Genomic DNA, 27,817 nt, shown 5'->3' on the forward strand with positions numbered 1-27,817 from the left:
TTACTGCTAATGTATTTTTATATCCAGCTCAAGATGCAGCTTAAAAAATTGCCCGTCGAAGACATGAAGTTAGAAACAATACACGTGCGAAAATAATCAAATTATTTCAAAAAGGATATGCGAAGTAACTCCTCTGCAAAATTGCAGTAGATATTGGTAGGTCATTTATAAAATTGTTTCTATCACTTCTGAATTTTTATATTTCGTTTTTACCATCTCATTTTTCAATAATTAGTAATCACCTTAAAATTGTTCGTGTTACGCTGTCTGCTACACTGCAGATGTTGGCAAATGAATTTCTGATGCTCCCTGTGTATTGTTTAAATGGTGGCCTGTTTTTATTATTTTTTAATTCATTTATTTCACTTTCACTTGAGATTAATATAATGGTTGGAAAACGACTATTACTGATTATGCATAAGATTCCGTTCACTGTAAGCCTGTAAGGGTTCATAATGCTCATGCGCCTCTTCCGAAAACATTTGGCCCGTCTTCCCAACCCTTGTAGTTTGTGAAGTGATAGGAATGGTGTGTCTCTACTTACGATTAGTTAGGTGATATTTATCTCTCAGTATCTGTTTCTTTTCTGAATTGTTGCAGAAATTCGCGGCTGCAGTACTTCCACATTGGGAGGATGTCAGCTCAGTGTTTTATTGCCTTGTGTTTCAGTCTGTTTCAATTAAATACAGCCTTAAGTTCTTTTAAAGGTGTTACGAAAGCTATTGCATTTGTTTTGCTCGTATCAATATAGCTCCTTTTTCTTTGCAGGCTAGCGACTTAATAATGGAAGCTGTCGATTCAGCAAGTGTATTCCCGATGTTTGTCGGATTATTATGATGTAGCAAAGTCGTAGTAGAAATCGTAAAACTGCTTCAAAATGTGTCATTTTACTGTGTAATAAATCTCATATCTCATGTTTCTTGGTTATGAAGAAAGCTGGTGTTTTGTTGGCCTTAGCAGGGTAAGGTGATAAAAAAAAGTAATTCAGTTTTCTATTTATGTTGATATCAATAATTTTTCCTCTATCAATTGTATCAACCAGAGCTGGCTGGGCATCATATCAAATTCACCATGCTTATCAGCATCTATACAACATTTTGCCAGCAAATGCCGTTGAACACGAAGATAAATTGCCGGAGTACATTTATTACCAACCAAAAGTTAGTGGTGAGTATTTTTACAAATTTTTCTTTCGTTTGTTGTTAATTAGGTCAATGTGTTCAATATCGGATTTTCTTCGTGATCATTGTCCCACTTTCCATCCACTTGTTCCTATGAATTATCATTGGGTTAAATTATCGTAAATATATCACACCTCATCGGTATGATCGATTCCTTATTTTTTTTATTTATTAAGTTTACGCTTTGGTCATTAAACGGCCCAACCTGACTTCTGGCTTTATCCTCATTCAGGCAGAGCCCATTTTGATGCCATTTGGCTACCTCAGTATGTTTGGTGGTGGAATTCAGTACCAAGTTCATTAGCATGGCGCCTTCTCGACATTGCTCAAAATGGAAATAGAAAACAAAGGTTGAAAGCTGTTCATTCATTAGCACATCTGGAAAACTTGGAAGGTTGGTGAGAAGAGTATCTACTACCCCTTTTTTTATTATCATTTAGTCGTGCTGGCTGTAACCTGTTAGTGGACTGTAATCAGTGCCACATTGCCAATGAGGCACAATGGGCCCTGAGACTTAACATGCCCTGGAGGGTTCCTGAGAGTTTTCCCCATCTCTTTTATGCCAACCCATACCATCCTCAAGGGATTCCATTCCATTGGTGATAATCTAGCTCTGAGAGTAGTCCTCTGTTCCCCTTCCCTGCAAATTCCTTAATGCATTTGATGGTAATTTCTTTCAATTTTAATTTTCTCATGTATTTATTTGGTGTTTTAAACAAGTCTCGGATAGGTAAAATTTGAATAGACAAGACCTAATTAATTATAAAAATTTAGTTTAGGCCTCTGCAATTTTATGATAAAAATGTTGGTTACAATCTTAGTAGAATCAAAACTGGAGTATGTAATAATTGGCCTTCAAGTATGTATTTAAGTACCTAAGTGTTAATAGAATTGCACATTTTACTGCACTATTTAAGACTAATAATAAAAACTCATAATATTTTACAAGCTGAGTGATTTCATTGTTAGTAAAGGTCTAGTAAAAGGTACATGGCATGACAGGAGGAAATTACAAAAATCTATGGGAAGAACACCAGATATGATATCAACAATTAAGGCTTGTATAATGAAAGAACATGTACTCAATAATATGCAGCAGACTCCGGATTATCCGGCTGCGGTTTATCCGGGTTGCGGATTATCCGTGCATGATTTTCACTCTCGCTCAATTTTTTCGGCGATCTATATAAAAAAATAAAACAGGATGCAAAATCATCGGAATTACTCCAATAATGCTAGGATTCACTGGGCTCATTATTTCTATTAGGATCCCCTTAAAACGGAAGCAATCACGTGCTAGCTGCATTCACGGTAGCACTGTTTTCGAAGCCTCGCAGTGCACGACCGCGCTCCTTGATCACGGATACACGTCCCGCAGCAGTTGCAAGCCGGGCAACTTATGCGAGACGCGACTATGTGGTGTGGTGCCTGACAGTGTAATTTTTTATGTCGAGCAGTGGTTTTGAAGAATTCGTCCGAACCACTTTTCTGTATCTGTGATCACACAGCCACGGATGTGTGGTTTTCGAAACCAGGCCTTAAATGAAGCATTAATAATATGAGTAGAACCATGTTATCGCTGCTAAAAAGATCGTGAACTGGCAAAGAAAGCTCTCATTGAGTCCGGTAAGCACTCTAAAATAACAATACCTGCATAAATAATAATATATTGTTTGTTTTAGGTAAATTAAGAACATGCAAGACATTTAAGTGAAAGTTTGGGTTATCCATGTTTTCCGATTATGCGTGCCATCTCTCCCCATCATTAGCATTCTATTACAATTAATTTGCTGTTCTTTGATGTCTAACTAACAGTTACATAGTTCATTAACCTCTTCCCTACGCAGGGCGTGATTTCACGACCTGAATTTTCTGATGCTAAAGAAGGAAGGCCGGCTTTTCACGGCTGGAATTTTTCGAAGCAAAAGGCCAAAGGCCGTTTTTTCACGGTTTTGCGGTCAAGCATGCCAAGTGGGTCCCAACCGCCAATAGGGTCCGTCAGCGTGAGAGGTTCGACCCTTTCCTATTGTCCGCGTGGGGATTATCTCGGCCCATTCCGGCTCTCAGTGTCCCACTCAAGGAAGGTGCTCATGGTCACTTATTTGTTTATAAGTAAAATAACTAAAAACGTTCATGTTGCATTTATTGAAAATCAATGCGAGTAATTACATTCTGTATGTTCTGCTGATTGGTTCAAAATTTTAAACGGAATTCTAGCGTTCATATTAACGGAGTTGATCATCACCTAGAACAATTTTTGGAGACGCTAAGGTTAGATGTTTAATTGTTATTTTTATAACTTACTTGCAAGTTTATAGGAGCGATATTGTAATGATTTACATCTAAAAGTATACGTTACTCTGTTAGCTACATTCTAAGTGTACATTTGCGGTGAAATTCGATAGAATATCCGATTTAACTTCTATGAAAAAAGCCCTCGTAATGTAATAAAATATGATTCTCTTAGTTCTTTGTCGTGAGCCAAAATTACAGCGGCTATTTTTAATAACCTCTTACCAACCTTTGAATACAAAGGTATTATAAACGAATTTCGCTATAAATACTGATTAATGCATATCATAAAAATTCGTAAATTTAATGTACCAATAGGGAATGTTTTACGTAGACACATGTTGTGAGAAGCATTCCATACCATTGCAGGAATAAGAACTGCTCGACCCAGGTAATTACTCTCATATTGAAAGTACTCTCATTGGTGTAAGTATTCTCATACTGATATATGTACGTGGAAGATGATAACCTCACTCTTCTCGGAAAAGCTCATTTCGCTATGATATAGTGCCGTTTTGCTGAAAACCCTAAAAATAACCGTAGAACTTCGTTTAAAAGTTCTACAAGCATTGCAAAATAAAAGAAATACATTGATGAACTGACATTTAATGCAACAGTAACAATTAAAAAAATTAAAATTGCACTGGCAACAATAAACTGACAGCAAAAGTACGCCGGGATGGGCTGCCTTCGGGGAAAAGGGTCGAGGATTATATTTGCCCAGTTGCCGAGGGACCCCGCTAGGAAAGGTCATTAAGGGGAGGAAGCGACTACCTGGTCAGTCCCAAGCCGAAAAAAAACTCCGTACGGGGCGAAAAAGAAAATCTCAAACCCTTCGTATAGCCAAAAGCAACTTCCCGCGAAGGAGCTCAGCGCGAAAAGGTTAAAATATACTTTCTTTTTTCTCTGCTAATAAAAAGACGATTGAATAATTGTTGCTTTCTGAATTTGCATGAGGATCTTTAATTTTTTTTAATTTTTATTTTTATTTCAGAATCTGATTATCGTCAGTTGGCTCAGGCTTGTGATCCAAAGACAGCTGTTGGACTTGCTAGAACTAATGGCGTGGATCTGCGTCTCTTTCTGAAGCCACCAAATTATCCACCTCCAGCCAAGAAAGAGGCAAGTATTTTCTTAATGAATGCATTTATGAAATTCATTGATACATAGTCAAGTCGCTCCCTTTTTTTTAGCCTTGTTGAGTGGCATAATTTGTATAGCAGGAATAGAAAGATCAACAACTTTGCTATTTCCACATGGTAATTTATTGAGACTAACCATGGTTTCGTTACAGTGTAACATTATCGAGGTGGTGGTAACAAGTACTATAACGAATGCACCTTGATAATGTTATGCTGTAACGAAACCATGGTCGGTCTCAATAAATTACCATGTGGAAATAGCAAAGTTGTTGATACTTCTATTCCTGCGATTATGGATTTCCACCAAGTTATGCCGGCTACTATTAATTATAATTTGTATAATATATGTATGAGTTTGTGGGACACTTTATCCTGTACCAGTTTATTATCCCCAAATTGATTTGTTATTTAACCCTTTCGCGCCATGCTCCTTCACGGGAAGTTGCTTTTGGCTATACGAAGGCTTTGAGCATTTCTTTTTCGCCCTGTGCGGAGTTGTTTCTTGGCGAGGAATCGTCCAGGTAGTCGCTCCCTCCACTTAATGACCTTTTCTAGCGGGGTGCCGGACCCTTTCCTCGGCAACTGGGCAAATATAATCCTCGACCCTTTTCCCGCAGGCAGCCCATCACGGCGTACTTTTGCGGTCAGTTTATTGTTACTAGTTCGATTTTAATTTTTTTTAATTGTTACTATTGCATTAAATGTTCCTAGCATATTTCTAGGTATTTACGATTTATGATATTAACATATTTTTTATCCATGATGCCCAAAACCACACTCCTTATTCGCGTCTGCTCTCCACAAGTTCTCTGAAAACATGGGAGTGAAACATTTCGAATTTTTTTAGAAGAATATTTTCCCGAAAAATTCTCATAAAACTACTTGAATCAAACAAATTTGTTGTTTGAAATTGCCAAATTATATTTATACAGCAATTTCACTTAGATAAATATAAATTCATATTACGCACGAAATAAGAAAAAATACAAAACACTGTTTCTAGAGTCACTATTCTCGTCTTCATTATCACTTCTGGTGAGTATTTCCAGGATCGATTGATCCGTAATTAGCCTGGAAATTTTCCTAGTGCAAGGAAATTCCCATCCAGCAAATTTGCCTAGTGCTCCACTCGTCCAAGTAACTCTGAACATGTTGAGAACGTATGCAAAACTAACGAAAGCTCTAAGGAACCATCGAAAGGCACTTCAAGAAAAAAATCCTGGCTGTATAATTCCAAGAAAAAATGTAATTCCACCGAAACATCATTTGAAAGACAATCCTTGCAGGAGTAGGAAAGGGAATGCGTACAGAACATTTACGGTTAAATTTGAATACACGCCAAGGAAGTTTTGAAAAGAAAATGAGCTATTCCGAGAAGAGTGAGGTTATCATCTTCCACATACATATTTCTGTAGGAGGATACTTACACCAATATACTCTTGGGTGTGCCAGTTGGAGGGTAATAAGTTTTTCCAAGAAAACGTTAATGCACTAATGTGTCCCGAAGTAAGTCCGTGAGGTGTGCAGGGCAGACCACCTTCATGGATCCTGACCAGAGAACCAAGATATGAAAGTAATTACCTGGTTAGAGCAGTTCTCTTTCCATTCATGGTATGGGCTGCATCGCACAGCAGGGTTCTACAGAAACCATCCCTTGTATAGGTAGCGGAATGCGAACAGAGAGTTAACGGCTATATTTGAATACACGTCAAGAAATTTTTGAAAAGAAAATGAGTTATTCCGAGAAGAGTGAGGATATTTTCTTCCACAAATTTAAGTGGGAGGCTACTTGCACCAATCTACTCTTAGATGTGCCAGTTGGAGGGTAATAAGTTTTTCCAAGAAAACATTAATGCGCTAATGTGTCCCGAAGTAAGCCCGTGAGGTGTGCAGGGCAGACCACCTAAATGTAACCTGACCAGAGAACCAAGGTATGAGAGTAATTACCTGGGTATAGCAGTGCTCTTTCCTGAAACGGTATGGAATGCTTCTCACAACATTTGTCTACGTAAAACATTCCTTATTTGTACATTAAATTTACGAATTTTTAGGATATGCATTAATTAGTATTTATAGCGAAATTAAATTTTAATACGTTTGTATTCAAAGGTTGATGAGAGGTTATTAAATATAGTCGCTGTAATTTCGGCTCACGACAAAGAACTGAGAGAATCATATTTCATTACATTACGAGGGCTTTTTTACATAGTAGTTAAATCGGATATTTTATCGAATTTCACTGCAAATGTACACTTAAAATGTGGCAAACAGAGTAACGTATATCTTTAGATGTAAATCATTACAATATCGCTCCTATAAATTTGCTAGTAATTTAAAAAAATAACAACTAAACATCTAACCTTAGCCTCTCCAAAATTTGTTCTAGGTGATGATAACCTCCGTTAATATGAACGCTAGAGTTCCGTTTAAAATTTGTTACCGATCAGCAAAACATCCAGAATGTAATTCTTGGCATTGATTTTCAAAATATGCAACATTTACGTTTTTAGTTATTCCACCTTATAAACAAATAAGTGACCATGAGCACCTTCCTTGAGTGGGTCACTAAGTGCCGGAATGGGCCGAGATAATCCCCACGTGGACAATAAGAAAGGGTCGGACCTCTCGCGCCGAGGGTCCCTAATGGCGGTTGGGACCCACTTGGCATGCTTGACCGCGAAACCGTGAAAACACGGCCTTTGGCCTTTTGCTTCGAAAAATTCAAGCCGTGAAAACCCGGCCTCCATCCTTCAGTATCGGAAAATTCAGGCCGTGAAATCACACCCTGCGTAGGGAAAAGGTTAAGTGTAGGTCAATACGTTAATTTATAAAAAAAAACTAATTTAGAAAAATGTCAAGTTTCATAGTTGACGAAAAATCAGCTGCATGATTCAGGGGATTTTAAAATTAACTCAGACTTAACTTAATTACCAAACTTAAGCAGAAGCTTTTGGTATCAGGGAAAGGTCTCCTGTGGCCCCCAGGTACTGGAATCTATTGACTGGGGTGAATATTAATTAAAAGAGATGTGTAGGTAGATTTTAAGGAAGGTGCAATATCAGTGATTGGTTTGGTAAATAATTTTAATCTATGCCACACCATGGTATTTTATATTTTCAATAAATATAAAATTAAATAAATTCAGGAAGTCTGGTAAAAGTAGTACAGTGGAACCTCGTTAAAGCGAGTACGGGCTATAGCGAGACCCCCGCTATTACGAGAGATAGCTGATGCACCGTCAATTGATCCTATAATAAGCATGTTAAAAATTTCGTTTTTACGAGGCCCTTTTGGTGTTGGCTCTCGCCATAGCGAGGGTTTCACCGCTGGAAAAACTTACACCAAGACTCCTTAATCTCTGTAATTGCTAGCGATCTGTTAGAAATGAAGTTAATGGAGTGCTCAGTCTCAAATTTATGGTGTAAACTGTTGTTCGATAAATAAGTAGTTAATTTTGGTGAAAATATTGTGGCATTAGCATTCGCGAATGCTTGATCTTCTTTTGTTCCTCGGGCGGCAGAAAGCAGTCATCAGCATACCCGCACGTGCATGAGTTGCATGAATAGAAAGCATTTGATGGCAGTCACCATGGCCAAAAAAACACCAAACACGTCTAAGCGAGAAAATAAAAATAAAGGATTAATATGAGGTATATTGGCTATTATTTGAACCACCTCTGGTAAAGCGACAATTCGCTATAGCGAGTGTTTATTGGTGCACCGTGGGGTGTCGTTTTATCGAGATTCCACTGTACATAGTTGAGTTGGAGTTGCATCATGGAACTTAGTTCTTTGATTATCCATAGCCAGTAGGATGTACAAAGTCGTACATTTTGTAACTTTCGCCCACTTTTAAAAAATAATTCCATCATATTTTTTTCAGGACCTTGTAGATTGCTGTCATGAAATGCTTAAGCGCTTGGATACTGAGGAGGCTCATGAGTGTGTTCGTTACTTTGTTACTGACATTCTACCCGAAGTGCAGGTTTGTAGATGAAAACATTAATTTTTAGCCTCATAAGACATATATTTCCATGCATGTTACCAAGATTCGTAATAATTACTTAATTAAACCCTAAGTTGCATTTTCATTGATTGCAGGAACGTCATGCTCATTACTCTAGTCGAATTAATCAAGAATATCTTCTGACTCTATGCTTGAAATCCTTGTTGCACCATTCTAACCTGCCTAATCACTCTGCTGGTGAGTTTTTTAGTGTGGAGTCTATGTGGTAACTATGCATAAAATATCTGTTGTTGCTCAGTTATTTATCTGTATTTCTTTCATAATTCTTTCATAATAAGAATTCTTCTGTTGCTCGTCTCTGTATGATGGATGTTGTTTTTTTTTAATTAAAGGAAAATTACTGTAATATTGTAACATGTTAGCCGTGGCAGTTTTCTTACTTGTGATCAGCTTCCATAATTTTAATGTAAGACCCTCACATGTTCCTTGTAGTGTTGATAGACAAAATGCCTACAAAGAGGATTTTGAAAAAAGAAAGTGTAAATAAGTGACACCCTGAGACTTTTTTGGCTTTGCGGCAATATTCCTTTTTAGGCTTTTCTGCTTATTTCTCCCCCATTTGTAAGGGATCTAGGAATGTTTTGACAGGGCCCCCACTCAACAGGGTAGTTTCCTTCATCAAAGAAAACGAAAGGCATTGATTGCGATTCGTTACCCACCATTAGTGTATTCATAATACACAAATTATTTGGTTTTTGAAATACCGGTTTAGACGAATGGCAAGGGCCAAATTTTATCCTCATTTGAAAAAGGCCAGATTGGCGCCCATGCGATTCCACTCCACGTGACGTCACAGGGACCTAGTTTCTACACGAGAGGATAGGAGTTATACATCGTCTGAGGTTACCAATGCATGCATGAGGCACAGAGCTCAGGGAAACATGTCTTAATAATCACTTATTAAAACTGGCTAAGGTCGGATAGTTTTCTTCGTTTGATAAGGTATTAATAAACCTTTTTTAAGTCAAGCGCTACCAGCCAGCAAGGTACTCAGCTACCCGCTAGCATCCTGCGTCCTATCAGCGCTCAGAGCCTCGATCAAGGTCACCTCACAAGGCGGGAGGGGGAACCAGAAATGCGTCGCACGGACTTTTTCCCATCATTCCTACTTACGCGTAGCGTTTTCGCGGGCTTGAAATTTTTCACTTTTCATTTAATTGCGAAAAATAGGTATTGTCATTTAAAAATCTAAAAGCGTGAAATACGTACTCCAGGAGTAATAATCTTTCGATTTAGGCAATAAAAAAATAATAGGAAACCACCCTATTGTGAAATCCTTAAAACTATGAATCAGCCATGCATTTTGTTATAAAACCTTAAAAATCTCTCAAACCTTATTGTAGAACTGCGATCGACAGATCTAAAGAAAAATCAATATGTCAATTATGTTTCAAGGTCAGGTACGTGCAGATCTTAGTCCCCGCATTTATCTGCATGCATGTATTCGAAGAGCAGTAATTGGTCTGTGTGCCATGACAACAAATTCACCTTAAGTGTGTGATTGGATGTCTGGTAACCAAAGTATGTATTAACTAAAATTAATCTGGCAAAAAATCAGACACTTCTTCGCTTCCCTGCCATCCTGCTCTCTCCATTTTCCCACTCACAACCTTTAGCCAGCCCTGAATTTTGCTAATGATAGGTGACATCATAAAGAGAGATAGCCCTTTCAGTGCTGCATTTGCATTCACGCCATCTGTGTATTTGTTAATTTTTTAGTTAATGTGCTGCTGGTGATTGTTACATGATCAATATTTCTGCCTAAAATGGATCATCAGCAGACCTTGAATTTGGCAACATTTTTTTTGGTGGGCGTGTAGTGCATATATCATCATTATTATGTGAAATTTTATTTGTCGTTGATCTGTGATGATGATAATGATTGTTATCTCTACTCTGACAGTGGTACATTATTTAGTTTCTATTTATAATTTAAAATGAAGCTTTCCCTCTATACTCTGGGTTATCTTGTGTAAGTACTTACTAATGATTGATGAATATTCATACTATATTCATACATGACTATTTAGTCATTAAATAAATTCTGACGATAATGAACAATCATATAATATGCTTTTGAGAACCTCCAAGGTTGTTTGAAGGTATGTTGGGATCAATATTGGGGAGGTGTGAAAATGATCACGGTTTCAATCTAAACAAAAGATATCCTTCACTAGATTTTAATCTTGAACTTACCAAATGACTTTCAAGCATATGCATGCTTAAGTTTTTTTTAAATTTGTTATTTCATCTGTGATTTTACTTGCCTGTATACAGTCAATTTTTATTCATAGAGCCAGAGTTCAGTAAATCATTGATAAATTGAATAATTTAATCAGTTATACTTCTGTAGATTTTGAGCATAAAACTGTAAAATGAGTCCCTTTTATTGTTCATAGTTGTATTTTTTCTGAGAATTTGTCAAGTGTATACTGTTGCATAGTCATGTATAAAATGAATTCGCTTAACATTTGAAGCATGCCCACCTTGTCTGTCTCCAGGGAGTACTTGTATATGTGCATATAAATTTCAACGTTTTCTACAGTGTGAAGTCTTTCGTTTAAATGAATTAATAGCTGCCTTCACTCCTTTATTTTGCTTTTCAGAAATTGTCCGAATGGGTGGATTGAAGTTACTGATGGACATTTATTATCACTATTCAGACTCTAACCATATTGTTGGCTTGTTAGGAAAAATAATATCTAATATATCTGAGCCAAGTTATCGCAAGCAGATGCTGTCATCAGGTATGAATTTACATGTATGCCTCTCGGTAAACTTGTTTGCAGTCTCCTCTTCAATGCAGAGAGGTTTTTTTCCATGTAATAAATTTGTATGATGAATTGTTAATTAAATAAGCTGGTAAACACTTCCTATGCTGTATGCCCATAGCCTTGAAGTTTCCTCGTGCAAATGAAATGGATCGTACTCTTGCATGGTCATGGGTATTTGAAAAATTAATTTTAGGATTAATCACGGAGTGCGGTTGCTGAGGGCTTTGGGCTAGTAATCGTAGGGACCTGGGAAAGATGAGATAAGCTCACCTAGAGGAAATAATGCAAAACTCTGCCAACTGTAGTGCTATTCCAGTTACTTTTGGGTACTGTACGCTCATTATTGCTTGATTATTTTGAGCTACAAAGTCAAAAAAATTCTGCAACTGTTTACATGTAGATTCGGATTCTATAAATCAAATTTCAATTTAAATTATGCATGACCCTCTAGATGCACAATGGCCCTTGAGTGGTGTGTTATGCATTTTAGTGGAGAGAGAGAGAAGCCCAGGTGCATCATCAAAAGAGAAAAGTAATGCATTCATGGTGGTAAAGAGTTGGTTTGGGCTTTATACAGTGGAATTCTAACATGTTGTTAAATAAATGGTGAATGGAAATTTTCCACAAATTCGTACTTCAATTTTATCCAAGAATTCTTCCCAGCCTCTACACTAGGTTAATTCAGTTGTGTTGGCCAGCATTTCAGAAAACGACTTGTCCTCCATTCTCATGCCTGTAACTGTCTGAATCTTCAAATTTGCTCTGAACCAAATTGACCATTTGGCACGTCCAGCAATAAGGCTCAGGCATAGGCAGATCTAGGGGAGGGGCACGTGCCCCCTGCGTGTCCCCCCCCAGAAAGAAATCCTGGATCCGCCCCTGGGCTCAGGTATTGTCGATCGGCTGATGGTCTTTTGAAGTTCTTTATGTAATTTCTTTATGTTTTTTATGCAATTGATTGCAGGTGTCCAAATATGTATTGCTCAAATGAAAGCCAGCATTACGATTGGAATTTTTTTATTAAATTAAATATAATTATTTACTTTATTTTTTTTAGTGTAGCCCTCAACATTTTACATCAATTATTAAACTAATAAAAATTATACATTTTTGATAAAATTTGTAGGGGGTCATCTCCCTCTAAATCCACCACTGGTGTTTCTGCAAATGCATGGCTGCAAGTCATATTTGTGAGAGAAATTTGAGTTGTAATTATTGTCGAGCGTAGCACTCCCTACAAAAACTTTTACACGGGAGAACGCCCTTCTCACCAGACTCAGAGTATTCCATACTCACCAGACTCAGATCATGACACACCCCCACCCAAATTTGATGCTGAATATGCCCCTGGGTGGAAATTTTGGTAAAGGGTTCGAAATGAACACAATGTAATGAAAACACCCTTTTACTTGTTTCCCCTCCATAGTGCATACATACATATATAATTTAAATTTTTGAAGAAATCACCCTAAGATAATGCAAATTGTGTTGAAACAGGCCATTGATTTAAATTGAATTTTATGTAGAAAATTGCCTCTTACTTTTTTATTTGCAGTTCAAAGTACAAAACTACATAGTTTTTTTGAGGTGAGGAAGAGAAGGAAGGGTGGAATTGAGGAGGTTAGATGTGTGGATAAATGTGAAGGCTATGGAAGTGTCAGGGAAACTGGTCATAGAAGTTATTTGCAGATCATCCTAAGATATATTCAAGGGTGGATCCAGAATTTTTTTCTGGTGTGGAGGAGGGGGCATTAGGGTTTGACTGATGAACGTTCTTCTCATATTCTTTGTTCTTCTTTTGAGATTAAAAACAGCATGCAATAATTACTGTCGTAAAGATTCTCTTTATTTTTATATCAAAGATATTGATATGAAAATATTAATAAGGTACATATATATTAATGACAGCTCCCCTTTCCCACATGGGTGATGCTTTTTTCAAGCGCTAACTAGCAAATAGCCAATGAACAGCAAATCTGTCTACTTGACTGAAACTCATGGCTTAAATGTCGGCCTCGGCCTCGGTGGCGGCGTGGTAACGTCCTCGCCTGCCAAACAAGAGGTCGCGGGTTCGAGTCCCGCCTGGGTGGATTTCCCCTGTCCAGGGCATGGTTGTTTGTGTACGTTTAATTGTTAAACTTGTTGAATACCCCGATATAAAATGGCCAATATGAGCTGTATTCGGTGGTTTAAGAATTAAAAATGATTATGGCTCCATAAAACTCCAAACAAAATGAACGTAATGATAACCATATTAAAAGTCTTGTCTATTTTTTAAGTGTGTGGGGGGTGCACATGCCCCCCTAAAATCTGCCCATGGATATATTAATCAAACTATTGGTGATTGAGGTTCAACTGTACCTTGCTTTTGTTTGTGTTATGTCCTTTGTCGTACAATTCATATCCTCAGGGAACAATGAACTCTGTGCTGGCATGTAAATGGACATTTTTTTCTTATTGTGTCCCTGGAAGTCTCATGAACAGACACATTTGAGTATCTATCCCATGCATAAGTCCCATGGCAATGCAAATGTCTCTTGAAAGGAAATATCCTCTACATTTTTTTCAAATTTTAAAGACAAACTTTTATTTAACCTGCATGGAATTTTAAGGATGTAATATGTGTGATTTAAGGCCAGATAAAAGGGCCAGAAAATGCATGATAGGACCAAAGTTAATGAATTATCCTTCTTTTTAATATTAGTGTGATTGACTGTTGGTCTGATCTATTTGTCAAACTGGAAATTTCAGCTGCTTAAAGGCTGCATCATCCTGGTGTTAATTTTTATTAAACTAAATGTAGCTGAACTTTGTATGTAGTAGTATATTATGTTTATGATGATATTTTATTTTCTGCAACATTCTTTATTCAACATGTAATTAATATCATCACATAACAGCAGTATCTTCTGGTACTATTATTTATGCGTGCTAGAAATTTTAACAGGCACTTTGTATTGGAGGATCTGACTTATGAGTGACTGGGAGATCTCATAAAGCAAGTGCTGTCAAGTAGGGGCGGACTGGCCGGGGTGGGCCAGTGGAAATCCCCACCTCAGTAAGCCTTGAGCTTTTTCAGCACCTTCCATTTTCCTCACACCCTTCAAGTACATGTGTAAAGTGAAAGGACATGCAAGACACCTACTGTGGTCTGCTTTTCTTCTCACAATCTTCAACACTCCAATGTTGTAATTATCAAGATACGACAGGAATGGGGGCCTCATCCCACTCCATTTTCAGTTTCGTTTTCACATTTTAACTCAAACTCCTCATACTTTGCTGCTTCATACTCTTTTTTTTTTGCCCTTTGACCACTTTGCCACCTGAGGCCCTTTGGCAATAAGTCCGCATGTGTTGTGAAGCTGTGAGACACTGTCACTAACTAATTATAATGGCTATCTTTGTATGAAAAAGTTTGTATGGCTCCTCTATGCTAAGGTTTTTTACATGGCCCTTATATACTGGTTACTAATCTCCGGCTCGGGAGTGTTGCCTGAGATTCTGCTTTCACCCCTCAAACCCCTCACACGCCTCCCCTCAAACACAACTATGGGCACAGTGCGCTGTCACTAGGGGAAATATGGAACTAACTGCACTGTCGGCGGCGGTATATGCTTTCGACAGCGCAGTTTGTTCCATATTTCCCCTAGTGACAGCGCACTGTGCCCATAGTTGTGTTTGAGGGGAGGCGTTTGAGGGGTGCAAGCAGAATCTCAGGCAACACTCCCAAGCCGGAATATGTCGGGAGATTAGCAACCAGTATATAAGGACCATGGTTTTTTATGAGGATGATATGGTTTTGTGTTAACAGACTGGTAATTACTTCTTTACATGTACTTTTCAGGTTGGATAGGAGCTCTTGCAGACTTGCTATCTTCCTCTAGCTTATTGATTAAGTCTTGTGCAGGTAAAGCTCTGGCCAATATGGATGAGGATGAACTAAATCTGTACTCATACAGGGGTGGAGTGTACCTTCTTCATCCCTTATTTCGGTAATTTTAATTTTAATTCCCTCACTACGCATATAATAAACACAATGCATTGATTAATGCTGTATGCGAAAAGGGAAAGTAGTCTTTCGGATGAGTCGGTTCCTAAAATTTTTTGGTTCTCAGTACCAGTGCGGTTTTCCCCTCTCGGTTCTCGATACTCCAAGGATGAACTCTTATTATCTGAATTAATAATAAATTTAAATGAACAACCACTAGAAGTGAATGAAAATAATTTCACTCAAGATGTAAATTAGCAGAAAAGTCTGTAAAAAAACTTAAGATCGTCTCCGTAATTTTAAATGCCAAGTAAAAGTTTTAAATAATATGTTAAAGAATGCATGATCAACCAAAATGTCACATTACATTAGGCAGTCACTGGCTTTTTCTCCAGATTTTAATTTCAAAAATTCAACATTTTACCCATATCTATCCTATATTGGCAGAAATATTGCCTGCAGTGCTGAATAGGCGTTAAATAATAATAGTAGTAATCGAGGTTGATTTTGAAGAGCCACGCAAAATATGTTTAAAGCACAGTTAACATACTGCATAGATAGTTAGTATAGCAGCAGGATCAATAGTGAAACTACCCCAACTTCTGGCGATATCATCCGTTAATTTGTTGTAACTTGTGAGTCTGTTCAAAATACATACAGTGGAACCTCGATAAAACGACACCCCACGGTGCACCAATAAACACTCGCTATAGCGAATTGTCGCTTTACCGGAGGTGGTGCAAATAATAGCCAATATACCTCATATTACTCCTTTATTTTTATTTTCTTGCGTAGACGTGTTTGGTGTTTTTTTGGCTATGGTGTGTTCCATCAAATGCTTTCTATTCATGCAACTCATGGACGTGCGGGTATGCTGGCGACTGCTTTCTGCCGCCCGAAGAACAAAAGAAGATCAAGCATTCGCGAATACTAATGCCACAATATTTTCACCAAAATTAACTACTTATTTATCGAACGACAGTTTACCACATAAATTTGAGACTGAGCACTCCATTAACTTCATTTCTAAGAGATCGCTAGCAATTACAGAGATTAAGGAGTCTTGGTGTAAGTTTTTCCGGCGGTGAAACCCTCGCTATGGCGAGAGCCAACACCAAAAGGGCCTCGTAAAAACGAAATTTTTAACTTGCTTATTATAGGATCAATTGACGGTGCATCGGCTATCTCTCGTAATAGCGGGGGTCTCGCTATAGCCCGTACTCGCTTTAACGAGGTCCCACTGTATATTAACTGTATTCTGTGATGTAGCTTAAATTGTTGCTTCAATTGACAACTTATCCTGATGCTTCACTGTCACAGGATTTATAACCTCAACAATAAACTGCTCAACAAGCCGGTAGAGTGACACCATGGATAAACTGAGTGGCTGTGAGTTAACACAAAATTGTAATGCAGTGTTGCATTCTGCAGGATAGCCATATTTTTTGCTGCCTTGCATAGGTTCATCAACGTACGAATGAGCTCTCAGAATGCATCATGCTCATTTGTCGAAGAATTACTGTATGTGTACGTAATTCAATTGTAAGATCACTTTCAGACGAAACGATTTTCTGCCGGCTGCCGTTCATGGCATGGCATACAGCGTTGCAGAGAGCCATCTCATCTGAAGCTGCCTGAATTTCACGTGTATAGCGGCCGGGGAAAAAGTCGTATCGTCTGAAAGTGGCCTCAATGTAGCATTGTATTTATTTCACGCCGGAGACATCGCATGGCCGGGCCGGATTGAAATGGGTGGCGGGCCATCAATGGTGCGAATCAACTCGTTTGACATAGAGAACCGTGGTAAGTTGAAAGAACGGCACCATGCCATGGACGGTGGCCGGCAAAAAGTTGGCTCGTTTGAAATTGCCTGCGGCTACGAAAATGTTTTAATGTTGGCGAGAACGACAAACTGTCGAATCCTTAAATATGCGTGTTAGCGAGCAACTCTCCAAAGAAAAAAACGTGGATGCCATGCAATCAGAATGTAATATATGCGTTTTTTAATTCTTTTTTCACTTTTTGGCTTTGAATACGCTGCAAACCATTTTGCTTAGGGCACCAAATTCAAATCCTCGCCACCTTACCGAGCCGGTTCTTAAGTACCGACTTTATGCGATCGGTTCTTGATACCAGTTCCGTAGCCAAGAACTAAAATAAACAATATATTATTATTTATGCAGTTATTCTGTTATTTTAGAGTGCTTCCCGAACTCAATGAGATCATTCTTTGCCAGGCCAAGAACTGGCGGTACCGAGAACCAGGAAGCCGAACCGACCCGTCTCTACTTTCCAGCCATCAAAACCAAAATAAATGATGTAAAAGTCATTTCTTCATTTTGAATGCTTGCTCCTTGTAGCTTGAATCGTCCTTGTTTTCAGCTGTATTAATCCCAGGCCATATTTGTATTTCTTCCATCTTTTAGAGACACAATAAGTTATACATAATAATAATAATAATAAATTTTTTATTTGTCCAAGGATCTTATGAATACAACATAGATATAAGACACGTCAAAGTAATCAACATAACACTTAAAAATGTAAAAATGGTTAGAGTTCATTTGTCATTTAAAAATTCATTTACACTGTAGTAGCACTTATTAATTAAAAATTTCTTTAAAGAAGATTTAAATTCCCTATTAGAATTAATCAAATTAATACTTTTGGGAAGGAAATTAAATATTTTTGATCCCATTGCAATGGGACTTTTTGCTGTTATACGTTTTTTATGGAGGGTAACATGGATGTGGCGATGAGACCTAGTTAGGTGCTCATGTACATCATTATTAATTGGTAAATCATTAATATTCTCTTTTATCAGTAAACATAGTTGGTGTATATATATACAAGGCACTGTTAACAAATTCAGTTCTTTGAATAAGGGTTTACAAGAATAAGTATAAGGCTTACTCATTATACATCTTATAATCTTTTTTTGCATCTTGAAAATTGTATCTAATAGCGTTACAGTTGATCCCCAGAATACAATACCATAAGTCACTCTACTTATAAAGTTGCAATGGTAAACTGACATCATCGCCTTGTGAGGTAAGGATGCTTTTAGGAACCTCACACTATACAGTACTCGGGACAATTTCGAACACAAGTCTTTTACATGGAAGGACCAGTTCCCAGTATTTTCAATTTGTAGCCCTAAGAATTTACAAGTTTTAGTTAGACTCAGTGTATGGTTGTTCAGTGTCAATGTTCCAAAATCTTTGGAATGATTCGGGTTAAACAGCATAGACTGAGTTTTTGCACTGTTTAATTTTAATTTGTTGGAAAGATACATATTTACACATCAGCATGAGATTTTAGTCTTGATTTGTTTATTTTAGAATTGTAGAATTCTAAAATTAAAATATGGTTCTAGAATTATAAAATTCCCTTGGTAGCTTAGTTATTGAATTATTACTATCCTCAAATTAAGCTTAACGTTTCTACCATTCACTTGAAAAGTTGTAAAATATGTAATATGTATTAGACTTAAGAGTATGTGCCCAAACCACAGCCAGCATTTGAGAACATTAGCTGTCTATACGAATTACCACTTTAGGATATCTTAATGTATATTTCAAGAATTTTCTGAATGTTTTCTCAAAATTTTCATGTAAGAAAGACTGCCTGGATGGAAATTTTCTGCATTCCTGCAAGGTGTCAGGAAGTAAGAGAATATTGTTGTTTACAATCCAAGTGATTTTGCTTATGACCTTAAATGTAATTATGTATGTCCTTTTAATGAATTTGTCTAGTTGGCTTATTGGTATACCTCTTAAAAATTTGTATTTTTTCACTCAGGTCAATTGTTGGCAGCAATGGATTAATTGATTCATTCTGTTCAATTGATTGTGTGGTTGTTGTGCGAAAACTATTTGAAAAAAAATGTGTTTGCTGATGTCTTGATTTTTTCCTTCAGTTTGCTTCATTTCCTCATTTTCACTCATTTTTTTAAAGGATATTTACTGATACTTGAGTTGTGAGTCAAAATCTTGTCAATTTATATGCTTTAAAAATATGTATGCCTTTTAATGTTTAAATTTTGGGCCAATGCCAATTTATTCAGCTGAAGTATGGACCTCGTCCATTGATTTATTCATAATGACCAATTATAAAAAGTTCTTCTTTAAATTAAGCGTTTTTTTGGGAGTCATGATGTGAAAATTGCATTAGTTTTCCTCCTTGAGGATTGAGTTAATGATGTATCCATTCCTTCCAACAAGTTTTCTCTTCCTCCTAGTGATACATCATAGTTATGGCTTTCAGTCGCTTCCCTTCTTTCATTCTATACTACCCAATTCAGACTGAGTAAAAGTTACACCAAAAATTTAAGAGAAGTTCAGAAACTGCATTTTATATTAGATTTGTCAAATGGATAATGGGGTTGCACCCTCATGCAGGAAGGCACTCTTTCATTTGGCTTTTTTAAAATGGCATTTTCTGTTTGCATTATTTGGGTGAATCCTGCCGAAAGGGTTGGTGGCTGATGGTAATTCTTTATTCCTTTGTAGGAGTCTTAGTGACAAAATTTCATGTCATCCAAATGCCGATGTGGTATTTGTACATGGCTTACTTGGTGGTGTTTTCTGGACCTGGAGGAATCGTGATCAAGTCAAGATTGAACCCGTTGATGAAAGATTACTGGAAGAACTTAATGGAGAGAATTCCAGACAAGAGGTTGGAGCATTAGGCTTTCTGAAAGAATTCATGAGTTTTGGGTCGTCCCAGAAAAAGAGCCCTGTTTCACTTTGCGACTGTCCTGTCAGGAGCAAGAGGCTGTCTAATAAAAGTAGCCGCTATCTGTCGTCTTGCTTTGAGGAATCAAAGCTGTTCTGTCCGATAAGAGATGTCACAGAATGTTGGCCTGTAGGCTGGCTTGCAAAAGACCTACCATGCTTGAGAGTCATTGGACTAAACTATGACACTCATGTCTCATTGTGGGTGCCAGTTTGTCCGGAAGAATCACTCCCGTAAGTATTTCTGCAGGTACCTTGATTTTGCCTTTGCATTGTAATGGAAATGGCTAAATGGAAATTTATGTGCATCTGAAGTGTTTAATTTCTTTATGAATGGTCTTATATTTTGCTAAGTTTGCAATCAATAGGGTGGTTTCCTATTATTTTTTTATTGCCAAAATCGAAAGACTATTACTCCTGGAGTATGTATTTCACGCTTTTAGATTTTTAAATGACGATATCTATTATTTGCGATTTAATGAAAAGTGGAAAATTTCAAGCACGCGAAAACGCGACGGGTAAGTAGGAATGATGGGAAAAAGTCCATGTGATGCATTTCTGGTTCCCCCTCCCTCCTTGTGAGGTGACCTTGGGGGGAGGCTTGAGCACTGATACGACGCAGGATGTAAAACTCCTATCTACTCGTATAGAAACTAGGTCTCTGTGACGTCACGTGGAGTGGCATCGCGTGGGCGCCAATCTGGCCTTTTTCAAATGAGGATAAAAATTGACCCTTGCCATTCGTCTAAACCGGTATTTCAAAAACCAAATAATTTGTATATTATGAATACACTAATGGTTGGCTACGAATCGCAATCAATGCCTTTCGTTTTCTTTGATGAAGGAAACTACCCTATTACAGCAGACTCCCGATTATCCGGCTGCGGTTTATCCGGGTTGTGGATTATCCGGGCATGATTTTCACTCTCGCTCAATTTTTTCCGCGATCTTTATTATAAAAATAAAATTGGACGCAAAATCATTGGCATTACTGCATTAATGCTAGGATACACTGGGTTTATTACTTCCATTAGAATCCCCTTCGTAAATCGGAAGCGATTGCGCTAGTTGTATTCATGGGAGTACCGTGTTTCTGTTTTCCCAGCTTCGCAGTGTGCGAGTGTGCTCTGTGATCACGGATACACGTCCCGCGTCAGTTGCAACCAAGGCAACTTGTTCGAGACGCGACACCATGGCGTGGTGCCTGACAGTGTAGTTTCCGACGTCGAGCAGTGGTTTTGAAGCATTCGTTCAAACCACCTTTCTGTATCCATGATCACGCAACCACAGATGTGTGGTTTTTGAAACCAGGCCTTACTTGGAGCATTATTAATAAGATTACAGTCATGTTATCACCGCTAAAAAGATAGTGAACTGGCAAAGAAAGATCTCATTGAGTCTGGGAAGCACTTTATAATAACAGAATAACTGCATAAATAATAATACATTGTTTGCTTTAGGTAAATCATGAACATTGCAAGACATTTTAGTGAAAGTTTGGGTTATCCGTGTTTTCCGATTATTCGTGCCGACCCTCCCCATCATTAGCCCGGATAATTGGGAGTGTACTGTATGCAATCAGAAATAAGAATCATATTTCTAGCCTGGATTCCTGAGCATACACTTACGTCTCGTGGAAGATATTTCAATTCCTTTCTAATTATGTCGTAAATATTCTCATTGGGAAATTTCATCTGCTATCAATTCCATTCAATCAAAAAAATTTAATGCAATTAGAATCTTTATATAATCTACCTTAAAGGAAGATGCCTCATTATGACAAAAGCTTCTCTGGAAAATGAAATGGTATCCAGGATAAAGTCTGATTGCGAAGATTCATTAATGCTAATCCTTAAAAAAATTTGTTTAGGAGTGGAGTATTGGATTGATCAACGTTTGATTTCTATGTTCCTGTGGTTCTTTGGTCAGTCATTCTGAAGCCGAATAATCTTGTTTATTTATTTTGTGCATTAAGGAGAAAATCCTAATGCAAATTTACTTCTTCTCAGTGAAATATTTTACTTTCCAGTAAAAACCTGGAGGATCGCAGTGAGGAGCTGATTCAAAAATTATTGCAGGCTGGATTAGGAAAAAGACCAATTATCTGGGTGGCTCACTCCATGGGAGGATTGATTGTGAAAAATATTTTAGTCAGAGGCAAGTTTTTTAAAATTAATTTTTGCAAGTGCATCCAGAAAGGAATTATTGTCATTAAAATGTTGGAATTTATAAGAAATGTTACTTTCCGTATCATTATTTTTTCTCTCAATCACTTCTATAAATGTAAAAGTTACCCACTGAAGAAAGAAAAGAATTTCCAATTTATTCAAATTATTTAAAACTATGGGCTTGACATTCATCACTTTTCATTTTTTTAATGGTATACACTCATTCAATTTTATCTCACACTGTGATGAAAATCTCAATTTTTTTGCTTGAATTTAAAAAAAAGACTGATGGAATGCCATCTAGCACATTCTCTTTGCATACTATGTGTTGCAAAAGTGTTCATTTTCAACATTTTTTACCAAGGTTAAGCTTTTGGTGCTTAGCCTTCTAGCTGTATGGTTTTTATTGTTAAGCAGGACAAAAGATGTCATTATTCTGGGTAGAGTATGATTGTAAAGGTACAAGAGCAATAATATGTGAACATTTTTATCTGTCATTGTCATTGAAAACAATGAGCATCCTTCATCTATTTTCGAAAAGTATGTACCCTGTAGCCATTAAAGAAGTGTGTAGTGTAAATAAATCTCAAGAGGAAATTCATGGGATATGAAGAACAGGGAATAATAAGTATCTAAAGCCTGAATGAATCACTAGATCTGCAGATAATGGATGCTTGCCAAATTTGGTTAACAATGGCATAAACAGGTTTAGGGCTAAGAATCTCTTCGTTCATATCTGAATAACCTAGGTTTTTTTTACTGATGATTCTTTTTGGCTTTAAATCTTTTTTAAATGTATTTTGCAAATCAAATGAGTTAGCGTATGTTGAACACCATGTTGTCCTCATTGAATTTTTACTATTTTCATTGTGCAGCTTTTGAAAGCGGTAACAAAGAGCTCAGAAGATTATCTGAAAATACCAAAGGAGCTGTATTCTTCAGTGTACCTCACTTCGGATCTCATCTTGTGGACTTTAAGCAAGCCACCAAATTGCTCTTGCTGCCTACCAATGAAGTAAGCGACTTGAGGCATAGTAAGTATTGATTTTTTTTGCTATAGGTGAAATTTTTATTGATTTATTAACTTTCTGTGCTAGTGGATTGATGTGATTATTTCGTAAGTTAAAATTGTTTATCAGTCAACGTTATGGAGTACAATGCCCTCAGTACACAATGATAGAAGAGGAAGCCGTTTTCATGATTTCTCCATTTCCTTTCTACTTATTCCATTCAAATACATACTTTGTTTTCAGTGCAATTTCTTTAATGAGGTAATCACTCTTTGTGCCTCCAAAATATTTCACCTACAGTAATCATCATTATTATCATGTATTGGTTATGTTTGTTGAATACCAAGAAGTCCCTTTTTATCCTTATGATAACCTGGAGTACTCCAGGAATTTTGCTCTTCTGAAAATATCAGTAAATTTGGTGAGCCTGCTGGAAAAATTGGTTCCTAACATATGTAGCATTCAGCAAAAACCAACCTCATGTGTTGAATTCTCCTGACGCAACAAGAGAAAAAAATTAGGAAAAGCATAGAATGGAATATGTTTTGTTCTAATTTTCTTAGTGATCTTAATCATTATGATGGAAGCTTCTATTTCATTGACGTTCACTTATGAGACTTAACTGTCAGGTGGCTTACTTGATATTCTTCACTTATATACTCATTTACCTACAGCTCACATGTATTTGGAAACTTGTTAGCAGAACCATTTATGTTTTGGGATTCAGTTCTAGGTTATTGCAGTATCATTCCAGCTCTTTTGCTGACATGCTAGATCTTTTGTTCCAGGATGTGAAGAGTGTCCATCATAGTATTATTTGTCACAATCTGGATAATGTTATAATTTCATTACTATTTTTTCCTTACATTTTTACATATGAGCTGAAGTTTCATAGAATATGTCGCATGTTTATTGAGCAGTATCTAGTGGGGGTTACTTGCATGGGTAGGTAATTTCTATGATTTAAATATGTTGCACACAGCATTAAAATGATTTGACAGCTTCTTAAATGGGGAGTAATTTCTACCCCTCTGGCAATATTTTGCCAGAAATATTTATGTTTTGGACTGGATAGGACCCTAGAGAATAAAGCAATTCCTGTGGAAAACCTGGAAATTATAGACAATTTTTTAATTGCTACACTGTGGACACAGTGATCGTTCATTTGAATAACCATCTGGACAGTATTGTGTGATTTACCTATACTGAATTTTGAAAGAACTAGAACTTTGCCTCCATAAATGAACATGAATTCAAGTGTTTTTTTTCATGCCCTGACTGTTTGTTGTTGTTACATATTAAGGTTCAAACTTATTTCCAAAGCTTTAAATTTGAGATTTATTGCACTGTTGAATTATGCTATTCTAACATTCTTTTTAATCATTTAGACTCACCAACATTACTTACTCTGCATGAGCGCTTTGTTAAGTGCTTGGAAAGTCATCCCATAAAAGTTCTGAGTTTTGTGGAGTCAGAGAACACTGCTGTCTCCTCCTTGAAAGTTCCACTCCGATTTGTGTCGGCTGAATCAGCAGGTTAGTCAAGTTTTAAAAATTAACTTTTGGGCGTGTCATTTTTTTGGCATTGGAACTATTTCATTTCTTCTTTATCTTTCTAGATCCTGGAGTTGGAGAATTCTATGAAGTTCCATTGAATCATCTGGAAATATGTAAACCAAGTAACCGGTAACCATCTTTTCCATTCACATTTTACTTAATTAATCCCTAACCTGTCATAACATCCTTACTAAAGCATGAAAGGATTAGCAAGTCTATATTTTGATAGTGTTCAAAACATTAAATTGTTTCGTGCAAACTTGGCTGTAATTTGTATGCAAGGGCATACCCAGGATCAAAACTAGGGGTGGGGGGGGCAAGCCATGGTTGTTCAAGTTATAGGTAAGAGCATGGACATACACAGTGAGGATAAGGCCATGTGTGCATGGAATGGATGCTAATTTATCCCAAATATTAATGTTTTTGTCATTGCCTTTCTATCTTTTTCATGTTGTGGTAGTTGAGTATAATTTATATATCTTATGTAAATCACTATATCTTTAATTGAAATCTCTTATTTTTTCAGGAGATCATTTTTATACCAGAAGCTACTCACTTTTATTGATTATGCTTTGAAATCATCTTGATGTGCTGTGGAAATATATATTATGGAATTACGTCCCCCATCACTTTATTTCTATAATCGTCTGCATTGTGTATAATCTACATTTATGTCATCTCATATATTGTTAGAATCAGTTCTCAAAGTTGCTGTATATTGTAGAATGCATTAGTTTTTTTAGTTGCAATCCCAAGAAAAGGAATTGTTAGTGTTTTTCCTTATAAATTATTGTTTATTACAAATGTGCCATATTTTGAACAAATTTCTGTGATAGGGATGTGAAATCAGGTAATGTTTGATGTTAACTTTATACATTTTCTAATAAAATTTTAAAAACTCATTGCTGAGAAAATTTTATTTTTATTACAAAATTAACTCTGAACAATAATTCTTCTTACACAAACAATTTGTAATTCAAGAGTTCATAAATATTGTCCATAAGTACTGATATGTGTGATTACCCTTAAAATTACTAGAGGAAACCAGCAATAGCTCCTTTTCAGAAAATAAACAATTCTGCTTCATTTCATTTTGCAGAAGAGATAGTTTCTCTTTTCAGTGGAAACATTGGCACTTCAATCACAGCATTTACAAGACCATAGGGAAAGTTCATGGTCTTCATTCTTCTTTGGTACACTGCATTGTGTATAATTTCACCTGTTTGCACAACCAGTAGAGTTGCTGATGCTACAAAAGCATCAATTGGTCAATTAGGTTTCATCTCCTCCAAAATGAGCGTTTTGAACAAAAATCGTTGATGAATATTTTTACAATCTTCATGGAATGGACAGATGTAGGTGACCTGAAAGTAAAATGAAACATTGTAGTGCATATTGTATTTCAGCTGTGTCATGAGTAATAAGTGCACATAATGGCTGTAAGACACAATTACTTTTGAGTATAATTTTTTCTGCCCCATTGACCACTATGGCATAGGCTGCAATACATTGTTTTTTTATGACTGACAACTAATATGCAACCCTTATATGAGCTGAATGTTTTGAGGTATTTAACCAAAAACAAGATTCAACATTATGTGTCACCTGTTGCAGTTTTCCTTGGGTTAGAAATCATCACTGAGTGTCTGATTTGGAAATCACTGGCCAGCAGAACTAACCAGACTGCCATTCATAATATAGTGGCCCAAACTCATAATCAAAAGATGCAGATATAATCCATGATTATGTTCTTAGTAATTTTTACTTATTTTCTGTCGTGATTTTTCTGCATTTTTGCACCAATTTCACTTTTTTAAAAGTTTATTGCAAGGTGAGGAAGGGTGAGAAAAGAGGAGGGTGGGAGAAAGTGATAGTAGGGGCAGTGGCATAGTCAGGAATTTCATTTTGGGGGAGTCCAAAACCAGGGAGAAAATTTTTGAAAAACAGGCTACTAAGTTGGTAGCCATTTAACTAATTTTAATACTTTTCATGATCGAAAAAAAATTTATTTGTTAAAGAAATATTTTGTTAAGTAATTCATGATTTTTCATTATTTTGTTTTCTTTTATGAAGGAAAATAATTGTGTTTTTATATTTTGGGGGGTGAGAAGGGTCTGGACCCACCCCCCTGGCTACGCCACTGAGAAGGGGAATGATTGGTGGCTTGGGAAGTGATGGGCAAAAGACCCAACTACAAGTTCAATCACGATTCAATGCTAATGTCCATAGACCATGTGGGAGCGTGGCTGTTTGCAGCAAACCCATCGCTTAATACGTTGCGTACCGGGGTGTTTAAATTCCTAGGAACGCCGATTTGGAAATATGTGCCTATTAGGGCGTAATGCCTTTGGTTTAAACATGTTTAAAAAGCTAATGTTTAGAATATAACTTTACCCAATCAAACGTTATTCATTATGAATAACGAACAACAACTGAAAACGTACTAACGAATACGTATTGTACGCTTAAAATTGTTTAGGTTTGCGTGCCTAAATGACGAAAATCTTCGTCATCCATCCGAAACGTTTGGGAAAAAAAATAATGAGAATTCTCGCCATCTGTACGCAACGTGTTAAGAAGTAAGTGACTGCAGTTTGGTTGGAGGCTGTATGTAATGTGACTCAAGAATTATGTATGTCCTTTTGTATGAGTGCTACCTGCTAAGTGAGGCAGAATCGATTACTCGGCTCTTGATATTTCAAGGCATATTTTATGATTATAAGGTACCTTTATAGATTTTTTAAATGTTATCTAAGCGGTGTATATGTATTGATAGTGCCACATGATCAGCAGAGAATTTCACATTAATTACCACGGGAACTGGGCTGGAGATCGAACCATTGGGAAATTTGTCTTTCTGGGCTACTATGCACATCCAGGTTTCTTGATTCCATTGGAAATTTATTTAGGCTCATGGTGCTAGGTGTTATGAATGTGTTGAGTT

General features: G+C 36.9%; 2 protein-coding genes across 5 annotated transcripts in view; one reads left to right on the top strand and one right to left on the bottom strand.

Annotated features, from left to right (window-relative positions):
- The first annotated feature begins 55 nt into the window (after nt 1–55).
- LOC124155889 (protein SERAC1) lies at nt 56–25,775 on the top strand. Of its 3 annotated transcripts, none has more exons than XM_046530058.1 (15): nt 56–156; nt 769–961; nt 1,043–1,167; nt 1,414–1,575; nt 4,468–4,595; nt 8,498–8,599; nt 8,716–8,818; nt 11,248–11,388; nt 15,260–15,407; nt 19,915–20,373; nt 22,169–22,296; nt 23,183–23,341; nt 24,706–24,852; nt 24,936–25,002; nt 25,400–25,775. In XM_046530058.1, the coding sequence occupies exons 2-15, from the start codon at nt 927–929 to the stop codon at nt 25,458–25,460; spliced, it is 1,965 nt and encodes a 654-aa protein (XP_046386014.1). In that variant the 5' UTR covers nt 56–156; nt 769–926; the 3' UTR covers nt 25,461–25,775. The 3 variants fall into 3 exon arrangements, with proteins under 3 accessions (XP_046386014.1, XP_046386016.1, XP_046386015.1); XM_046530060.1 differs by lacking the exon at nt 56–156 and adding an exon at nt 334–528; XM_046530059.1 differs by lacking the exon at nt 56–156 and having other exon boundaries at nt 566–961.
- The window catches only part of LOC124155891, a 124,594-nt gene continuing 122,549 nt past the window's right edge, over nt 25,773–27,817 (bottom strand). For both annotated transcript variants that reach the window (XM_046530062.1, XM_046530061.1), the window contains one exon: nt 25,773–26,237. The gene's annotated coding sequence lies outside the window, so the exon portion shown is untranslated. The remainder of the gene's footprint in view (nt 26,238–27,817) is intronic.

This window comes from Ischnura elegans, chromosome 3, assembly GCF_921293095.1.
Source record: "Ischnura elegans chromosome 3, ioIscEleg1.1, whole genome shotgun sequence".
NCBI lineage: Eukaryota > Metazoa > Arthropoda > Insecta > Odonata > Coenagrionidae > Ischnura > Ischnura elegans.

What these genes read in the sequence shown, in the direction of transcription:
- LOC124155889 (XM_046530058.1), top strand. Translation starts at nt 927, where the DNA reads ATGAAGAAAGCTGGTGTTTTGTTGGCCTTAGCAGG. An exon ending in CTTCTTCATCCCTTATTTCG is followed by an intron (nt 15,408 to 19,914) that starts GTAATTTTAATT and finishes ATTCCTTTGTAG; the next exon opens with GAGTCTTAGTGACAAAATTT. An exon ending in TGTGTCGGCTGAATCAGCAG is followed by an intron (nt 24,853 to 24,935) that starts GTTAGTCAAGTT and finishes TTATCTTTCTAG; the next exon opens with ATCCTGGAGTTGGAGAATTC.